General features: G+C 63.5%; 1 protein-coding gene across 3 annotated transcripts in view; it reads left to right on the top strand.

The window, feature by feature from the left end:
• The window catches only part of INPP5A (inositol polyphosphate-5-phosphatase A), a 173237-nt gene that overhangs the window by 140858 nt on the left and 13862 nt on the right, over positions 1 to 18517 (top strand). For all 3 annotated transcript variants that reach the window (XM_030334760.1, XM_030334761.1, XM_030334759.1), the window contains exons 10-12: positions 9585 to 9680; positions 9784 to 9858; positions 17327 to 17400. In XM_030334760.1, coding sequence (XP_030190620.1) covers positions 9585 to 9680; positions 9784 to 9858; positions 17327 to 17400 — 245 coding nt within the window. The remainder of the gene's footprint in view (positions 1 to 9584; positions 9681 to 9783; positions 9859 to 17326; positions 17401 to 18517) is intronic.

Raw genomic sequence — 18517 nt, 5'->3', positions numbered from 1 at the left:
TTGGAGGCTGGCGGCCGTCTTGAAGACCAGTTGCCAGTTACTGACACATGCACATGCACCCGGGTGCCAGGTGGGCCCCTGGGGACTCGGGTCCTGTGAGGACCTGTCTGGGGGGGGGGGGCGCCCCCAGCACTGACAGCGCCGGCCTGGGAAGGGGCCAGAAGGAACCACGCAGGGCATACCCCCCGCGTCACGAAACCACCGCAGACCACAGCCGGCAAGAGTGGTGCGGCCAGGCTTCCCGGTGGCCGGAGCCCCGTCCCCAGACCGCCCTCCTTCCCTCGGGGCCCCCGCGTCCTGGGGAGGGCGCTCCCACTCGGCCTGAGGGGGCATCACCCCATCACGCCCTTGCCAGCCCCCCTCCCCCAGGAGGCCCTCCAGGAACCACCCAGCTGCACGGTCACGGCGCCCACACGGAGCGCCAGACAGCGGGCTGGCTCGCGTCTGCTCTCCAGTGAGCTCGTTGAACCCAACCCCAGCCGTGCCTCCGCACCCCAACACTCAGCCCAGGTCGTGGGGCACACAGACCCCCCCCGGCAGCCAGCTGGCATTTCCGCCTGTGTTGTGGCAATGAGTGGTGGGAGCAAGCAGTTGAGGAGAGGGCAGCCTGGCAACCTGAGACAGCTGGAAGGGTTGCCCCGGCCCCCGCCCCCGTGATGCGCCGCGAGAGAGCCTCCTGGGGAACGGGGCTTTCACAGACCTTTAGCAGCTCTGAGAGGGTGTGGGTTTAAATGTGCAGACAGCTCTGTCCCCCGTGTCTCGGGCGAACGCTGGTGGGCGTGAGGGTTTCCGATCTGAATTGGGAGCCGGTGTAGACGGGGCTGGGCGTGCCGGCGGCCTCCTTGGCTCTGGGCACTCTTGTGTCTGTGGACCCCAGGAGTTGCAGCCGCTGGGTCGGGCGCTCGTGCAGGCGCCTTAGCGTCTCTGCTCAGCTTGTCTGTGTGGCTTTTGAACAGTCAGAGTTTAAAGCAGCCAATTTACGCATCTAAATTGTTAGGTTTATTTACTTACTTTTCCAAAAAAGGAGAATCCGGTCTGTTTTGATAAGGGGCCCGAGACACGAACCTGAAACCAACTACGTAAGGTCACAGTTATGACCGTTCTGGGTTTCACGTGTGGGGGATTTTCTGCCAGGAAGTTTGCCTTACAGACATTAGCTGGCCTTTCCAACTGGTACACTGATGTCCCAACAATCATCGCCACGATGATGGAAAGAGAAGAAAAAAGACAAGAGCGCTGGTGCCTTTCGCCCTCGCCTGTCCCCTGTGGGAGAGCCTGATTTTCTGCTTCGTGGACGGCTCTGTGCTCACTAATGTGCGTCCTGCTGTATGCAGCACTGCTCTCCCGCTGCTCTTTGGGTCAGCACGGCCCGCGGGGGTTCTAGGACCGTCCACCTCTGGGCCAGAGCTGGTGGGCAGGCTCCCTGTCTGTCTGTGGCCTGCGTGGGCGCTAGGAGGAAGCGCCAGGCTGGGGGTTCCCGCTCCGCCTGCCCTGCCTTGTCCCGGGGTGTCCTCAAGAGACCAGACCGAGCGCATGTCTAGGCCCCAGCCGGGGCCTTGCTGCAGGCGTCACCCCTGGGGAGCCGTCCCGGGCCCGAGCCGCGTGCATTGCACACCCCGGCCGGAGACACACCTGGCTTCCTTCCAGAACACCGGCCGAGGGGCCCGTGTGGGCTCAGAACCGCCACGGGCTTGCCCAGCGTGCCGCTCCGTTAGCGCCTGCCCTGGTGGCCAGGCCGATAGGGAGTTCGCGGGAGCCGTCCTGGGAGGAGATGAAAGAAAGCGTCTTTATGGTGTTGTTGTTCTGGAGGAACAGTGCACAATCTGAAACAAAGAGGGGGAAGGCGCCGTGGCAGCTGACCTAACCCTCGTAACGGCGCCTCCCCACGACCTGCCACCAGCCCCCAGGGCCCCCGCTGCGGCATCCTCAGCACTCTGGGGCCCCCAGAGGCGGTGTCTCCCCCACACTTACTAATAGACGCCTTTCCTCCTGGGAGCGCAGGGATCTGGTGGGAAAACCTTTGGAAGAGACAGAGCGCTCACCGGAAGGGCCTCCGGGAGGTTAGCACAAACGGGCTGGCGGACCGTTTGGGGCAGTTCCTGCTGGAGGCAGGGGCACCTCTCCAGAGAGAGGACAAGACCCCGGGGCTGCTCTCCGTGTCGGGCAGGCCACCCTGGTCCCGAGAACCGGGGAGGGGGGGGTCGGCACCGGGACGCGCTCGCGTGACGGTGGCTGTTTGCGGGCGGCAGGCCCGCTGCCCTCGCCTGCCGCTGCTCCCTCCTGCCTCCCGGGAGCTGTGCGTGCGGGCGCGTGTGCACGGTGTGCCCTGTGTGTGCCTCGCTGGCACACGTGTGCGCTGAACGCAGGCGTGTGTACTCACATGCACGTAGCCCACCTGCGTACACGTGTGTGTGCCTGTGCGTGACGGGAAGGAAGCCAAAACGGCCAGAACTCGTGCCGCGCCTGCCCACTGGTGGCCCACGCTGTCACCAGGGCGGGATGGGCACTGGCGTGTCCTTGCTTCTCTGGCCACCGGCCTCTTCTCTCTGTCAGGGCACCCCGGAGGGGGGGGGGGCGGGAGGGCCTCACCTGCAGGGGCTCCGCTCACCCTGCCGAGGCGGGAGGGGGGGGGGGGCGGCTTCTCCGCACTTGTTCTCTGCGGTGCCGTGTGAACCCTCCCCCAGCGGGGACGGTCAGAGAGCGTTGGGCGAGAGGCTCTTTCCCGAGCTCTTTCCCTCAGATGCGTAGGTTACCAGGGACCAAGGCAACTTTTAAAGCCGCCAGTTTCCATTCCAGAACCTCCAGAGCCGTGATTCAGTGGTGCCTCCCGTCAAGCCCTCGCGTACTCTCGGGACTCAGAACGATGTCTGCAGATGCAAATCACCAGAGAACGTTAATCTCGTGGGACCGACAATGCTTATGTTGTGTCCCTGGCACTTAGATGGATGTCCAGGCCACGGGGATGTCTGTCGAAACCTGATGCTCTAATTCTCTGCCCCTACTTGGCAGAGAGCCCGTGTGGGATGCTAGGGCCCCCACCCCGGGCTGACCCGTTGGTGGGTTCGGAGGCCCCTGTACCCCTGACTCGGAGAGGTGTGTGCAGGCGTCCAGGGGCAAGTTCCAGGACATCGTGTGGGCCCCTCGCGGCCAGCGCCTCTGGGAGGACCGTCCGTGTCACGAGATGACGTTTATTGTCTCGAGCCAGCTGTTGTCTAGAGTCGTTTGAAAACTTCAGTTTTAAAAGGTAATGATTCTCCGTTAACTGGTTTTAAGGAGAATCTGTGGAATGTATCCAGGGGCCTTTGTGAACTACCTTTTAGGAACGTTTCCTCTTCTGCGGCGACTGCCCCATGAGAGGGGCTGGCTGAACCTTGGGCACTCAGCCCCCTCTTTATTTTCAGCCACCAACTGAATGACAACGACGACGGGGCGGAGGGCAGGTCTCGCTGACATGCCTCCGGTCGATGGTTTTTCGGGGAAGGCGGCCTGCGCCGCGCGCGGGGCTGGCCTCCCGGCGCTGGCTGCTGAGGGACCACTTTCCCTGACATCTGTGTGATCCGGGGGCGGGGGCGAGGAACCCCAAGATTCCGGTCCCAGGGAACGGGAGCAGACCGTCCCAGGGCTGGGGAGCAGCTCCGTGCCGGCGACCTGAGTGCAAGCCGTTCTCAGCCTGGTTCTTGCTGGACACACAGCACAGAGCAGGCGAGTGTGGTCTCACATGGGGGTTCCACGCCTGTCCCTCCAGGACGCAGGTGCACAAGGGGGAAGGAGGCGCTGGGTCGAGTGCGTGCTCGTGCCAACCGTGTGGCTGACGAGGCTCCAGCACCACAGATACCCCATTCCGAACGTGGGCGGACCCCTTGGAGGGGGTGTGAGATCGCCCCCTGGGCCCGGGTGAATCCCGGCTAGTGTCGCCAGTGGGAGCTCAGCATCCCGGTCTCGGGTCCGTCAGACGAGCCCCCACTCCCGGAGGTGAGGGGCCCCCGGGCGCGTGCATGGGGCCTGCAGACGGGGCTGAGACGTGCCGTTTCCGGGGAGGAAGTCCCCCTGTGAGCACACGGAGCTCTGGGCCCCTGGAGAAGGCCGTGCGCGGGCACCTGCCCGTTTCTGGGTTCATCCAGGCCCCGGGCCCACACCCCTTTCTGGGCAGCAGAGGCTGGTTCCTTACAGTGACTCCAACTTCCTGCACTGTGTTCCCTGCCCTGCGCCTCCCGGCTTCCGGAGGCATCCGCAGCCCCTCCCTGACCCCAGAGGCCGCCTTGGGCACTGTTCGCCGGCAGACGGCTTCGCTTCACTCTGTGCACTCTGTGCACTCTGTGCTTCACTCTGTGGCTTTGCTGCCGTTTCACTGCAGCTGTTTGTCAGGAGGGTCCCGGGGACGGTGGCACGGGCCCTGCAGCTGACCCTGAGAGGCACTGGCCCGCCCGCGGAGGCTGGTGCTGCACCCCCAGCTCTGGAGGTCAGCCGGCTCCGGTCCTCCTCCCGACTCTGGGGTCCGTGACGTGCCAGAGAGCCCGCCGGCCAAAGGAAGCGTGTCCCTGAGACTCACGATGCCCGTGGGGCCTCCCTGCTCCCGGCTCCTTGATCCTCCGTGGAAGGCCGGAGGCGTTTTCAGTCCGTTTCTTCTGCAGACTTCTGTCGCCTTGGCCAGACTCAGCCGTGAGCGTCTGGGGCTGAAATTAGACTGGGGCGCTCCTCCGTTTCCGGTTTCACAAGGGTCTGCATGTCCCGCACCAGGCTGTCAGCCGGCAAAAGCAGCGGCAGGGCCGCGGTTCCGGGGAGAGGTGTGAACCACGGGGCACATGTCTCTTCAAGCCCACCCACCGGCTCACCGAGGCCAGGCCGCCAGTGAGGAGGGAGCGCCCTCCCGAGTCCCTGGGCACACGGCTGGGGCAGGGCTCAGGGCTTCTCCCCCACCCTCTGCCCTCCTGCTCCGTCCTCCCTCCTGCTTCCTCCCTCCTCCTCCTACTGCTCCGTCCTCCTTCCTGCTTCGTCCCTCCTCCTCCTCCTGCTTGTTCTGCCTCCTGCTTCCTACTCCCTCCTCCCTCCTGCTCCCTCCTCCCTCCTGCTTCCTCCCTCCTCCTCCCCCTCTCTCCTCCCTCCTTCTCCCTCCTCCTCCCCCTCCTCACTCCCTCCTTTCTTCTCCTTCTCTGCTCCCTTCTCTGTTGTTACTGATGTCTGAGATGTGCCAGATGCACACTTTCCTCCACCGTCACTTTCTTCGGATGGGTTACTCCTTTCTTCTTGTTGCTGGGATGAGGCTCGTAAGTGGCTAAAGCTGGGTTAGCTCACACCTCGGGAGCCTCGCCCGGGAGCGCCAGGTGGGGGGGCCGGCAGGTGCAGGGTGTCCCCACCAAGCCCGTTCAGTGGTGTGAGGCTCTCCCAGGTCACAGTGCCTCCTCCCGAGGGTCTGGGTGCTAAAACAGGGAAGTCTGCTTCCCGCGGCCATAGCCTGATTCCTTCAGAATTTGCTGGACTGTTTCCCACAGCGCTGCCTGTACTGTGTCTGTGTGGGGACCCAGCTGGCCTCGTGGCCGCATCCACTCAGTTCAGCCCGTGGTGTTCTCGCCCCTGCGCGGAGGGAGGGAAGGCAGGGGCCTTTCGAGGGGTCCCGGCCCGGGCACCGCCGTCCGCGCCCCACACGTTCAACGGTCAGCAGACATCTGTCCTGGCTGGTTTTCGTTGCCGACTGAAGTCAGGATTAAAACTTGCCCCCACCTCTTTGTGGACCCCTAGACAACGGCCCTGCTCACGCCTCCAGACGGCGAGCATCTGGCCTCTGTGAGATACGGGCCGGCGTCAGGAGCCCCTGCCCCCTTGGTGCGGATGTGGGATGGGCTTTGCTGGGGCCAGTGGCCAGTGGCCAGGTCAGGAGGCCACGGTGATGAATTTGTGTGGCGGCCCTCCTGCTCCCTGAGGTGCCTCCGGGACCTTGTGGTCCTGGTCCCGTGGCTCTGTCTGCCCAGCACAGGGGAGTGGGCCTCCTCGGGAGGCTCCGGGCAGGTCGGGCAGGCCGTCTGCTGAGAACCTGCCATGTGCTCGTGGCCTTCGGTGGGTCCCAGCCCTCGCTGGCAGGTGGGCTCGGTCGCCAGAAGGGAGGGCGTGGCCCACCAACAAAGAGATGGCTTGTGTCAAAACACGGAGACAGGACTGTGCCCACCGACTGCCAGGACACAGGACACGCAGGCCGTTGGAAGAGGTCTTTCCAGGCGTGAGGACCCAAGTCCCCGGGAGCTCGTCTCTGGTTCCTGCAGCCACGGTGGCTTCGGCGGCTCCCGCACAAGCTCTGGGGATGGGGCGTCCTGGCCCTGGCGAGGGGCCTGCTGACCCCAGGCTCACCCCCACCGCATCCCAGAGCGGCCCGTGCCGTGACCCCGAGCGGCATCTGAACATGCACGGCGGGGTCCGTGTGCGGGCCTGGGCCAGGGGTGAGGATCCTTGTGAGCCTGAGGGAGACCGAGACCCCTGCCCGCTCCCGGGGGGGCTCCTCCTGAATCTGCGGGGGAGAGCGAGACCAAACTTGTGTTCCCGTCCATGCGGGCCTCGCCGACAGAGGCAGGACCGGGGATTTATGTCCAGCGGACACACTCTGGGGAAACCTCACGGTGGAAGTGAGTGCTGGCCGTCCTGCCCCTCCGCCCCCTCCCGCCACAGTCCCTGGATGAGGGACTGCCACCTGCGGGGAACCTGCTCAGAAGCCACATTTACGGCCGGGCGGGAGCGTCACGGCCGTCGTCCGTGCAGCTGGAGGCCTCGGCCCTTCTGATGCCTCTCGGGGTGGACACAGCCCAGCATCCCGGCTTTTACTTCAGTTCACACACTGAGCCGTCCAAACAGGGAAACTTTGCAGACTCTGGTTCAGGCTCTGTTCCTGATGGAGTTTTTTAAATTTACGTTTATACGTTTTTGTTCTGTGTGCTTCTTACCAACACAGACTGAGACGTACCGCGTGGAACCTTGGAACGTCCTTCCTAACAGGCGTATCCCATCCCAAGCTGCCCCCAGATCAGGCTTTGCTCAGTAAGGCCCAGAAGGAGACTCAAACTGGGGACTTTGCTGAGCCATCCGGTCCAGGACCGGCCGGCATTCCCGGGAATCCCCGAGCCCCTCGGCTCTGGAGCTCTGCCCTGCAGGTGTCAGGTGCCTGTGTAGCTGGTGCTTGAAGTGGGGACTGAGCTCCGCCCGCGCCCCGTCCCTGCCGCCATGGACCGCAGGGTCCTTCTGTCTGCAGCAGAGGGTAGAGGGTGGGCTCTGCGAGACGGTGTCGGATGGCCCGGCCGGAAGGGTCCACACGTGCTGCCTCTGGTAGAGTTTTGGACCATGGGGGAGGACTGGGCCAGTCAGGTAGGCTGTGAATGACAGGATTCACAGAAAACACTGGCAATGGCCCTCTGGGCTGACACTGGGGTCCGGGTCCTGGGGACACCCCGTCCCGGCAGCCTACTTCAAAAGTTATCACACTGAGAAGAAACACGGGACTTTCCTTAGCCACACGACAGGTGGGCGTCCTTGGCGACAGCGGCCCCGCGAGATTCCAAGACAAAAGTCAGGTGCTCGAGTGCCGAGAGGACGGACTGCAGGAACGTCCTGTCTGGCGCCCCTTCGTGTGGCTGCTGATAACGAAATAAATCTTGGATGGCTCTGTAGAAATAGCATTTGGGGCATTTCTTTTTCTCCTCTCAAAAGAAAAATCCCTTCCGTGAGGAGGCGAGCGGAAAGGCCCCGGCACGTTTCTGCATGATTGGCCATGACTGCGGATTGAAAGCTGAGGCGAGGCCGCGGCCAGGCCTGATCACTTCTTTAAAACCCCTTGAATGTGGTGGCTCCACGGGAGGGTGCAGAGAGAGGGCCGGAGAGCAGGAGGCACAGGGCGGCCCTCTCAGAGAGCCCGGGCTGATCAGATGTTTATCCTTTGGGAGCCCGCCCGAAATGGCCAGATAAAGCAATTTCTTTAGAAAGTTTCTAGCAGGTGCCTTTGGGAGAAGAAGGGAGAATCCCCTGAATCGCGTCCTGGGGTGGCCACAATGGCCGTCTGCCCGCCCGGGGGGCCCTCCCCCATTCACGGAAGTGCTTAAGCCACTTAAGCGCATTAGCCTCTGGCTGCAGCTGGACCTCCGAGGACTGGGGACTGGGCGGCCGGGCGGCCGTGCTCTGCTCCGCATTCTGCTGTGCTTGTTCTAATCCTCGCCGCTTGAAGGCGGCCAGACTGGTTTGTGACACATAAGTCCAAAAGCCACTTTGGGGGCTTGACCTGCCTAACTGATCTGTGCTCTGAATGTCAATGGCCTGTCCTGGAGTACGCTCTGGGGACGGTGGCGGTGGCCGCTGCCTCCCCTGCCGCATGCTGGGCGGTGTGTGTGCGTGTGTGTCCCCAGCAAACCTGGGAGGGGTCTGCAGAGGGGCTGGGGGGCTCGTCCCGGGGGTCCCTGCCCCCTCCACCGAAACCGGCCCCTCAGTGGGCCTCTCCGGGCTGACGCCGCTCTGCCCTGGGGGACGTGTGTCCAGCTTTGCAAAGGCCTTCAGTGGAGGATGTGCTCAAAAAGTCAGAATTCGTTGTTTTCCTGCAGTGTTCTTTTTTAAATAAAAGCCATCGAGTCACGTTTTAGAGAGCGGCTCCGTTGAGGTGTAGTTTACAGACGGGCCTCGGGCCGGGGTGGACTCTCCTTGGCCGCCCCCAGGCAGCTTCGGCTCCGCCTTCTGCCTCCAGCTGCCCTTCCCGGACGCGTTGTGCACATGGACCCTGGTGATGGGACCTTCCCACGAGGAAAGAGCGTCGTCCGCCGCACGGGGCGGGGGCCGGCTCCCCAGTCCTCTGTCCTCTCCCGTGAAGGTCTATCCTTTCAGCACATCCCGAACTTCTTTTGTTGAACATATTCCCAAGTACCCGTGACCCAGCCTGCGACTTCTCACTGCCCAGAGCAGGCTTGCCCCGCTGGGTGGGGGTCTCCAGTGTGCTGCACCCATCCACACCTTTCCTGCCTCACACCCAGCCTGGCACTAGAGGAGTTTTCTCGGCAAGCCTGGATCTAACTTAGTCCATGACCTGGGGTGTGCTGTGGGGAGTGTCCCAGCCTTGCGGCCCTGGGGGTGACCCAAAAACCCAGCATGGCCTCTGCGCTCCCTGGCGTTGCCTTCCGGGTCCTGTCCCACCGCCCACCTGAGGCAGATCTCATCGCAGGGTGTCCCCAGCCTGCTGTGGGGACACCGTGAAGGGCAGAGACCTCCCCGCCCCTCCGCTGCTCGTGCCGATTTCAGTGAAGCCTCCGGCAGATCTAGGGTCCAGGCCTCACCGGCTTGGGGGCAGCACGGGGAACAGAGACGGGCAGGGAGGCCGGGGCCGCCAGAGGTGCACGGCACTTCCCGACAGGCCTGCCCTTGGAGAGTGTGCCTGGTCAGCTGGTCGTGCTCCCGCTCCCGTGTGGCGGGCCCGTGGTCCCTTTCCGGGGACGCGTGGAGCCAGGCGGAAGCAGCCGGGAAAGGACAGGGCAGGGGGGAGAGGCCAGGAGGTGTGCTGATTGCTTTCAGGGGACACGGGCTGCGGGCCCCTCTCTGCGGGGACTGAGTCCCTTCTGTGTCTTTCCCAGACTCTCTGCACACAGGCCACGATGCAGACAGTCCGGGCCGCCGACACCAACGAGGTGGTGAAGCTGATATTCCGCGAGTCGGACAACGACCGGAAGGTAAGAGAGCCCTCAACCGTGGCCCCTGGAGCTGGGCTCTCTGGACTGTGAGGGAGGCGCTGTCTCTGCTCCGCCCACACTGGCGTCCACTTCTCCTTTCCAGGTGATGCTTCAGCTGGAAAAGAAAGTCTTCCACTACTTCAACCAGGAGGTTTTCCGCGACAACAACGGCACCGCGGTGAGCCCCGCTGTCCCCTGTCCCCGGGCTGTGGCTGCTGGCCCAGCGTCTGGTCGTTGGGCGGCCCGGGCGGCCCCTGTGTGGGCGGCGCCCCAGGTGCTCGGACGGCTGACGCACCTGACCGGGCGTCTCCGTGGCTGTGCGCGTGCATGTGTGCAAAACCAAGGGCGTGTGCGTGAAAAGTGCATCTCAAACCAGTCGGTGGAGCCCTGGTCCCGCGGGAACCGCCCTCTTCCCCGAAGCCACCGCGTGCCCTGCAGAGTCCGGAGAGGCCGTGCAGGGCGACCAGATTCGCGTGACGGGATCAGCGCCTGTTTGTCACGTGCTTATCGGTGTCTGTTTCGTGTAGACCAACAGGTGACGTGTGGTGTTTGCCAGTCTCCAAGGCCTAAGCGTCCCCCGTGTGGCAGGTTCCAGGCCCCCGGGGTTCCGTGGCGCAGGGGCGGGCCCTGGGTGGGGCACCTGCCCGCCCTCTCTCCTTCGTGCTCTCCCTCCCCCCACCCCGCTCCGTAGAGGCTCTGTGCACAGCTGCCCCCCCCCCCCGCCGACCCCTGTTCAGCTCCCAGTCTGCCCGCACCCTGGCGGTCCGGCCCCCATGCCTCCGAGACCCCTGGGACCATGTCAGGGACGTCTTTCTGCCAAAGCCTGGGGGTGGTTCTTGGACCGTGGGCCCCGCCCCACCATCCCTGTTCTCACCTCTCTGCCTCTGGGAGCCCAGCCGTGCTGAGCGTGGGCTGCACCTGTGCCTCAGTTTCCCCTCAGCGCAAGTGGAGCTCTGCCCGTGTCAGTGCCGGGCGACAGGCACTGCCCCCGTCCCTGTCCCCTCGTCTGTCCCCACCAGCCCGGGGCCACTGCCTCTCGCTCGCCGCAGGAGCCCACCCAGCGCGCCCCCAGCCCAGAGCCCAGCCAGGGGCTTGTCTCCTGCACAGAGAGTCAGGCCTCAGCTCCAGGCCCGCAGCCACAGGCCTCCGGTGAGCCTCTGTGTGCTCCCCCGGCCCCACGCCCCGTGCAGGGGACCCAGCAGATGCTCTGCTCCTCCCACCAGCCTGTCCCAGCGGGGGCTCTGCCCTTCGGGCCTGGCCAGACCACATGTCACGTCCTCGAGGGGCCTCAGGCCCAGGCAAGGTGACTCTCCCTCCGCAGCCTCCGCAGCGCCCAGCTCAGCACGCGGACGCTTACAGCCCAGGCGGCTTCCCTAGGCGGGAAGCACCAGGGTAAGGACCGTGTCCTGCCTGCCGTCTGCACCTAAGAGGACAGCACGCCTGTGATTTCCGGGCCCGGGGACCTGGGGGCACAGGGGAGCCCGAGGCACTGTTGTGGTGAAGTGCCCGGGAGACCGGGCATGCCACGCTGTTTCTGGGCAGCTGTGTGAGACTTCTTGAGCTCAGAGTCAGGGGTGGGCTTTCAGGGGCCCCTGCTGCAGAGGCAACGCCTCGGAGCGGGGGGCAGTGAGGCCACCAGGAAAGTAGCAAAGCCGAGGGTCCAGCAGTGGACACATGGACGCGGGGCTGGCACGGGGGCAGCCAGGGACCGGACCGTTCGGGAAGGAGCAGGAGGTGGGCCAGAAGGACGTCCCGTGGGGTCTGAGCCAGGGTGGCGCGGGGGGCCTGGGAGACGGCGTGTGTTCTGGAAATGGGGGGCCGGTGCACACGGACCCGCATCATGGGCAGAGCTGACATCTGGACAGAGCTCACGGTACTGCCGTTAGAAATGACGAGTGTTGTCACTGTCGGACGTAATAATTTTTATTTCCGTATTTATCCGCATATGAAACTTTTTAAGAGGGAGGAAGATTACTTCGAATGTTCAGGGGAACGTTTGAATTTCAAAGATTTAAAAATGCAGCACGGAGTTAGAATAGGTTTCCACATGGTGTTTTGGGGAAGACCCCACATGCCCCTTCGTCGTGTCTGTCAGGAATCTCACGTGTCGGGGGCGCGCCCGGGCCCGGGGCCTCCGCGGGGCATCTGCCTGGCTCCTCCAGGCTTGGGTGGCCGGCCACGCCGCCCCCCTGCTGCTGCGGGCCCCAGGGGCTCCGTGCCTTCGGAGACACCTGGCGGGGTCACGCTGACGCCCGTGCCCCTGGCCGCGACCCGGCACGTTGAAAAGCCGCCTCCGCGTCACTCACGCACAGGAAGTAGGGTCGTCGGGACCGGCCGCGGGGGGACAAGATAAATGGTGTGACGAGCCATGCCACCGCCGCGGCGAGGCACGCAGCCCCACGGCCACGGGACAAACTACCCGTCCTCAGGATGGATGTGCCTGCGCCGGACGCGGCCCCAAAATCCATCGCGCCCTCCATCAAGCACCGGTCTTGTACCCGTCTGACAGAAATTTAATTCAAGCTGGCTTCTGGAAATAATTATTGTATTTTAAGAGTAGTAATCATTGGCCGGGACATGATTGAATGTGTCCATGCCTATTGACTTTTTCTATGATTTATAGCTTTGTTTAGTCGATATTCCCATCGAAATTGTATAATTAATTATAAGTGTGGCTGTCAGGGCTGCAGGATGGAGTGCCCTGGTGAGGATTTGGAGAGATTAAATTTTCCTCGGCTGTCCCAGGGCAGGGCTTGGGAATTTTCACAGCGCTTGGCCTGTTGGATAGAGATGTTTTCTGTGTGTTTAGCAACTGCTCAGCTCAAGGCGCATTGATTTTCCGGGCTCTTTTTTCTCTATCAGCGCGGTGTCTCTGCAGTAACAGTGGGATTTGTGCAGCCCTGACAGATACGGACGATCCGCCAGGCCCTTTATCATTGTCCACACACGCCCTGAGCTGTTTTTCACTTTGTAATCAAGAAGAATGTTTAAGATACATGTGAAATTGGTTATGGTGTTAGTGAAAAATCTCAAAGAGATACAAATTATCGTTTCAACAGAAATGCCACGTAATTTCTAATCAGGAACCTCTCACAGCTAGAGTTTGCCCCGTGGCCGTCGCGGAGCCCCAGACGCGGTCCCCCCCTCGCTGGCCCCACGAGGGAGCATCCCGGAAACCTGGCAGCCGGCCGGGGACCCGAAGCAGCAGATCGGGGTTTGTGACCGCGCGGGGCAGGACGTGGGCCACACGGGGCTACAGCTGTGTGCACGGGTGTGGGACTAACCTGTGCCCCGCCCCCGCCGGTGTCAGCCCAGGGGCGCCCCGGCCTGGCGGGTGTTGGCCTTGCCCTTCGCCACAGTGTCTGTCTGGCAGAGACCCCGACGCGCAGCAGAGGCTTCGTAAGTACACGCTGACCTGGCGTGAGAGCATGCTCGCGCTCCGGAACGTCTCCACGTGGACAGGCAGGCAGGATAGCAGGCAGATGGGTGCGTTACGGGCGGTGCTCCCCAAGGAGTCCCCTCGGCACAGGGGCCAGCGTGCGGGCGCCTCGCCCACGGAGACCCTGGAGGTGAGGGCTCCTCCCAGGCGGGCTCTGTCACTTCGTTGGCAGCTGGAAGATTCACGCTCTTTCCAAACCAGATGCTTCCTAGCTTCAATTTTACTTCACACCCTTAGCCAGAGAAGCGTGGCTGTCCAAGTGGCTGCCACCCGCCTGTCAGCACGCAGAGCCATGACCACACCTCATGCCGGGGTTTTCCAGGGTCTCATCGCCTGCTGCAAGTTGTGCTTATTGGAGCGTGTGCACGTGCGTGTGTGTGCCCATGTGTGTGCAGGTTCCTGCAGACCCCTCACAGGGCATCTGCGGACGCCGCCCACGTGGACGCCCTCTGGGCAGGTCTGGCCACCGAGGGGGTGCAGGGCCCAGCAAGGCTTCCAGGGGCCCTTTCTGAGGCGGCACAACACGGAGGATGTTCAGTAGGCGACAGGTGAGGGCCGCTCGCTCACACGCACGTGCTCACGTGCACCCAGGCACCCACACGCGGTGTGCCGTCGCGCTCCCCTTCAGCCCCTCGGTGTCCCCGGGGCTGGCCATGGGGCCCCGGGAGCCCCCCGCCATCGCAGCAGAGTGAGGGTGGTCAGCGTCCCCACGGCCACTCTGGTCCACCGTCTCCTGACACAGCCAGACAAAACCAGAACAGAACGAGCACCTGCGTGCGTGCGCGTGAACGAAACCCTTGCTGGCAAGGGACGGCGGCTCTGCGCAGCCAGGGGTCTCGTGGCCGGCGAGCAGCCGTCTCTCCGTTAGGGACGCGGTTTTGTGGGTGGCAACGGGGGGCATCTCGCGGTGAAGGGGAGAGAAGACCCCTCTCATGGAAGAAATCCGGGCACAGGTATAGTTTCTCGTTTCCCGAGGCAACTTTCGAAACCGCTTTTGGACTTTTGTGAAATAGATTCCTGGGGCTACTAACTGGGCGCCGTTTGGAGCCGGGCTGTGTTCTGGGTCCAGAACCGACAGATGCCCCCGTGGGGCTCGCGGGCTGTTGGGGACGGAGGCGGACCGGTGCGAGAGAGTCCAGACGTGGCGCCACACGGGGAGCACGGGAGACATCGCCGCTGTCACCTGGAGGGAGGGAGCACCGGACGTGACCGAGGCTCTGGAAGAGACTGCGGCCGCCGTGAGCACCGGGCCATCGGGCGCGGTCACTGCCCGCGTCCTAGCGGTGGGGTTGGGCCCGGGAGACACCGGGCCATCCCTGAGTGCCCTCCAGAGCGTGAGCAACGTCTTGCAGCTCACGACCGAACGTTCTGAGTATTTGCGTCTGAGCGCCTGGCCCCTCGCCTCCGATTCTTCGACGCGCACGGCTGTCTGATGGAGGGCGGGCGCCACGTTTACTGCCCCCCCAGGTGAAGGTCCACGGAAGGCGAGCTTGCGGTCCAGAGACACAAGCCGGGCGGGGGGGCGGGTGCACCTCGGAGAACACCAGACGTTTAAATAACTGATAGAAATCACAAAATAAGAGTATTTAATAGGATTGAAAACTTGAAGGAATCCGAAGCAAACAAACACACTCTGAAAGAAGCAGCAGATTAAAAACCACACAGAACTCGTGGCAGTGTTACCAGTGAAGTCCCCGCCGGCGAATTCGTGGCGACACAGCCCGAGGGCGCAAGGAGGCGCGGCACCTGCGACCGGGGCAGCACAGGTGGGGGTGGGGCAGAACGCGGCGTGAGGCCGTGGGAGGCCGCGTTTGGCGAGCGGAGGTTGGAACCGCGGGAGGTGAGTCCTCAGGAGAAGGATGTGTCCACGAGAAACAGCGGGACGCCAGACGGGAAGAGACAAGATGCGGAGCTACCGAGGAGCACGGCGGGTCACCCTCGAGAGGGACGCTGGCGCCGGGCAGCGGCACCCTGACCCCAGAGGAGCAGCGAGGGCCCGTGGCCGGAGAAGCCCAGGGACTCGCGCCGGGTGGAGTCGGGAACCCGCGGCGGGAGGAAGGCGCGGGAACGCCAGTGTCCCCCGACGCGAGCTGTTCTTTGTGGACACGTGCGTGCGCAGGGTTCTCGGGACACGGCCGTCCAGGGTGTGGCCACCGGGGACAGGGAGGGTCTCGCGGCATCTCTGTCTGCCATGCTGCGTTTCTCTAAGAGTCAGCTGGGTTGGGGGGACCAGCAGGTTGGCTGGCTCTGCGGCTGAAAAGAGTCACCGTGTGGAAAGGAACGTGCCGTCGACGTCTCCTTGAACCGCCCGTCAGCCGTGGCCAAACTTCTCCAGACGCACGGGTCCTTTCCGGAACCCCGGCTCGCGGCCTCGGGTAGGCTGGCTCCTCTCCCTTGCACACAGGACCTGCATGAAGCCAGCAGCCACCCTGAGCGCCCCGTGCCCCCCGCACACGGGGCCTGCCTCCGACCCGGGAAGGCCAAGAATTCAAGCGCCAGGGTGACCTACGGGAGCCACACACTATAGTCGTGTGAGTGTGCGTGTGTAAATACGAGTGTGTCTACCAGCACAGACGTATGTGTAAACATGTGTGTAAGTGCAGGCCCTGTCCAGGCCCCAGGGAGTGTCTCTCTCTCCCTGAAGACTTCCTCTATCCCCGGCTCCACTGAGGACCCGACTCAGGAACTTTCCGGAAGCGGCTTGGCCTGGAGCCCACTCTGGAAGAGGAGCGAGAGTTTCCCCCTGATGTGGGGGCAGCAAGGCCATGTGGTGCCCTGGAAGCCAAGCCCCCGTGCCCTCCCACAAGCTTCCCCTCCCCCCGTGGTCCTCCGCCCGCCTCCCTGTGCCTCCCCTCCCCCCGGGGGCCCTCAGCCCCATGCCCGTTGGGGCCTCGCTGAGCAGGGTCGTGCTCGGCGGACGTGGGCTCGCGAGTGGCTCCCGGGGGATCCGGGCCCCCGACCCCAGCATCTGAGCCTCCCCAGGTGGGGTCTGAGGCTGGTGTCTGTGAGCGTGCAGGCTTCAGCAGGAACGTGTGTGAGGTGCGGTCAAGCGTGTGTGCAAGGGGACTGGATACCCTCCCACCCCACAGCCCCACGACAGCTCCGTCCGGGTGTCGCCCTCTGGCCCACGCGAGGAGAGCACCGGGCGCGGGTGCTCAGGCGGGGGCCGGGCTGCGTGGGGACGCGACTTACGGGCACGTCCGGAAGCTGTGGGCAGTGCAGCCTTGGCACAGCCAGCGTGGCCAGGCCACCGGTGGCACCCCTGCCTCCCCGGGGGAGGGCGGGCTTTGGTTCCGAGGGGTCCGCGGGGCAGGACTCTGTCCTCCGCAAGCAGGAACCCACGTGTGCTCTTGGGGTCCCCCCGGTGTGCCGACTCGGCCGTTCTTTTTTAACAAACATTTTTTTTAACGTTTATTTATTTATTTATTTATTTTTAATTTTTTTTTTTTTTCAACGTTTATTTATTTTTGGGACAGAGAGAGACAGAGCATGAATGGGGGAGGGGCAGAGAGAGAGGGAGACACAGAATCAGAAACAGGCTCCGAGCCATCAGCCCAGAGCCTGACGCGGGGCTCGAACTCATGGACCGCGAGATCGTGACCTGGCTGAAGTCGGACGCTTAACCGACTGCGCCACCCAGGCGCCCCATAACGTTTATTTATTTTGAGAGAGACAGAGTGAGCAGGGGAGGGGCAGAGAGAGGGGGAGAGAGAGAGAGAGAGAAAGAGAGAGAGAATTCCAAGCAGGCTCCGCACCGTCCGCACAGAACCCGACACGGAGCTCAGTCGTGGGAATCGTGAGATCGTGACCTGAGCTGGAATCGAGTCGGACGCTTAACCGGCTGAGCCACCCTGGCGCCCTGTGGCCATTTTTAATCACGCTCCCGTGCGAGGTCCACGTGGCTTGCTCCGTGACTTAGCTCGGGCAAAACAAAGAACTGTGTCCGCCCTGCGGGCCGCCGCCGTGGCCGGTGGCTGTGCTGTCTGCTGCCCCTCATGGTTTTGAGAAGGGCCTCCTGGGCACCCGTGGCCTCTCCAGGGACACCAGTGGGCGGCTGTCGGCAGGGCTCCCCGCACGGGTCCAGTCGGTCCGCCAGGCGTGTTTCCCGCGGGTTCCATGGCTCCTGCAGCGGACCGACCCCCACCCCCACCCCCCGCCGGTGCGGCACAGCAAAGTGACCTTATGTTTTTCTGTTTCTTTTCTTTAGCTCTTAGAATTTGACAAAGAGCTGTCTGTTTTTAAGGACAGACTGTATGAACTGGACATCTCGTTCCCTCCCAGGTAAGGAGCACCCGCTTGCCGGACGAGCGGGTAACCCTTCTCCCTGCCCTTCCACGGCCCGAAGCCAGCAGCCAGCTGAGGACAAGAAGAGCTTGGTAGCTTCCGTAGCTTCCGCTAGCTTCCCTTAACAAAAGATGTTTTTAAGTACGCAAAATATTGCCTTCTCAGACTGGCACACTGGGGGCCCCCAGCAGCTGCTCTGGGTTCTGGGTCTTTCTGGGAGCATCAGGGTTTTCCACAACGTCGTGTGTTGGGTGAGTTTTTGGCTGTTTTTCTCTTTCTCGGGCGGAGAAGCTTTCGCTGGGTTTTACTCCGATGTTTACGGAATCTCGCGGTCTACAGCGACGACACCCCATCCCCTCGTGAGGGGCACGGCCCACACAGGCACCCAGGCTCTCAGAGGGCGTGGGGCAAAGAGAGGCCAGCAGAGGGTGGGCCAGGCATCCTGGGGGGAGGGTACCCTCAAGACATGGAGACCCTGTCCCCAGACTCCTCCCTTCCCTCTCTCTGCTTTTAGATCCCGGGCACGTTCGGGAAAGTTTGTAATGGGGGGTGGGGGGGTGCAGGGGGAGTATCACCAGACCTAACAGCTCTGCTCCCAGAACGAGCTCGAAAACCAGACAGGCCTTCGTGCGTCTGCGAGGGGCCTCCCTTCCCCGAGCCATAGTTCAGTCACACGTGTGGAGGCCGGAAGGGGGCCCCACAGACCACTGGACGAGTGACTTCCTGCGGCTCGGGGGCATGGGCAGGTGCCCCTCTGACCTCGGGGCCCAGGCTCCGGCCGAGAGGGCCACGGCGGGAGTTCCAGGGGACCAGAGAGGCAGGGACTGGGTCCTGGTCGGTGCCCCGGCAGTTCCCAGGTGGGTGCTGACCAAGCACGCCTCCTCACGGCCCCGACCCCTCACGGGTATAGCGACGTGCGGTCAGATGTCCTTCCAGATGCACCTGAGACCTGACAAGATTCTTAGGGTTTGTCACGCTGCCTCGTCCCGGGTGTGGTAGGCCAGGCCCCCCGAGTGCCCCCTGTTTGAACAACCTCCGGGGTCTCTCTCCAGGCTTTGTTGAGCTGGCGAGGAGGGAGGAGGCCTGGGGGCACCTGGGGCAGAGGCCACGGCCT

This window comes from Lynx canadensis, chromosome D2 (genome assembly GCF_007474595.2).
Source record: "Lynx canadensis isolate LIC74 chromosome D2, mLynCan4.pri.v2, whole genome shotgun sequence".
NCBI classification, from domain to species: Eukaryota; Metazoa; Chordata; class Mammalia; order Carnivora; family Felidae; genus Lynx; species Lynx canadensis.
The sequence above is the reverse complement of the archived record's forward strand: the minus strand, read 5'-3'. Positions and strand labels throughout refer to the sequence as shown.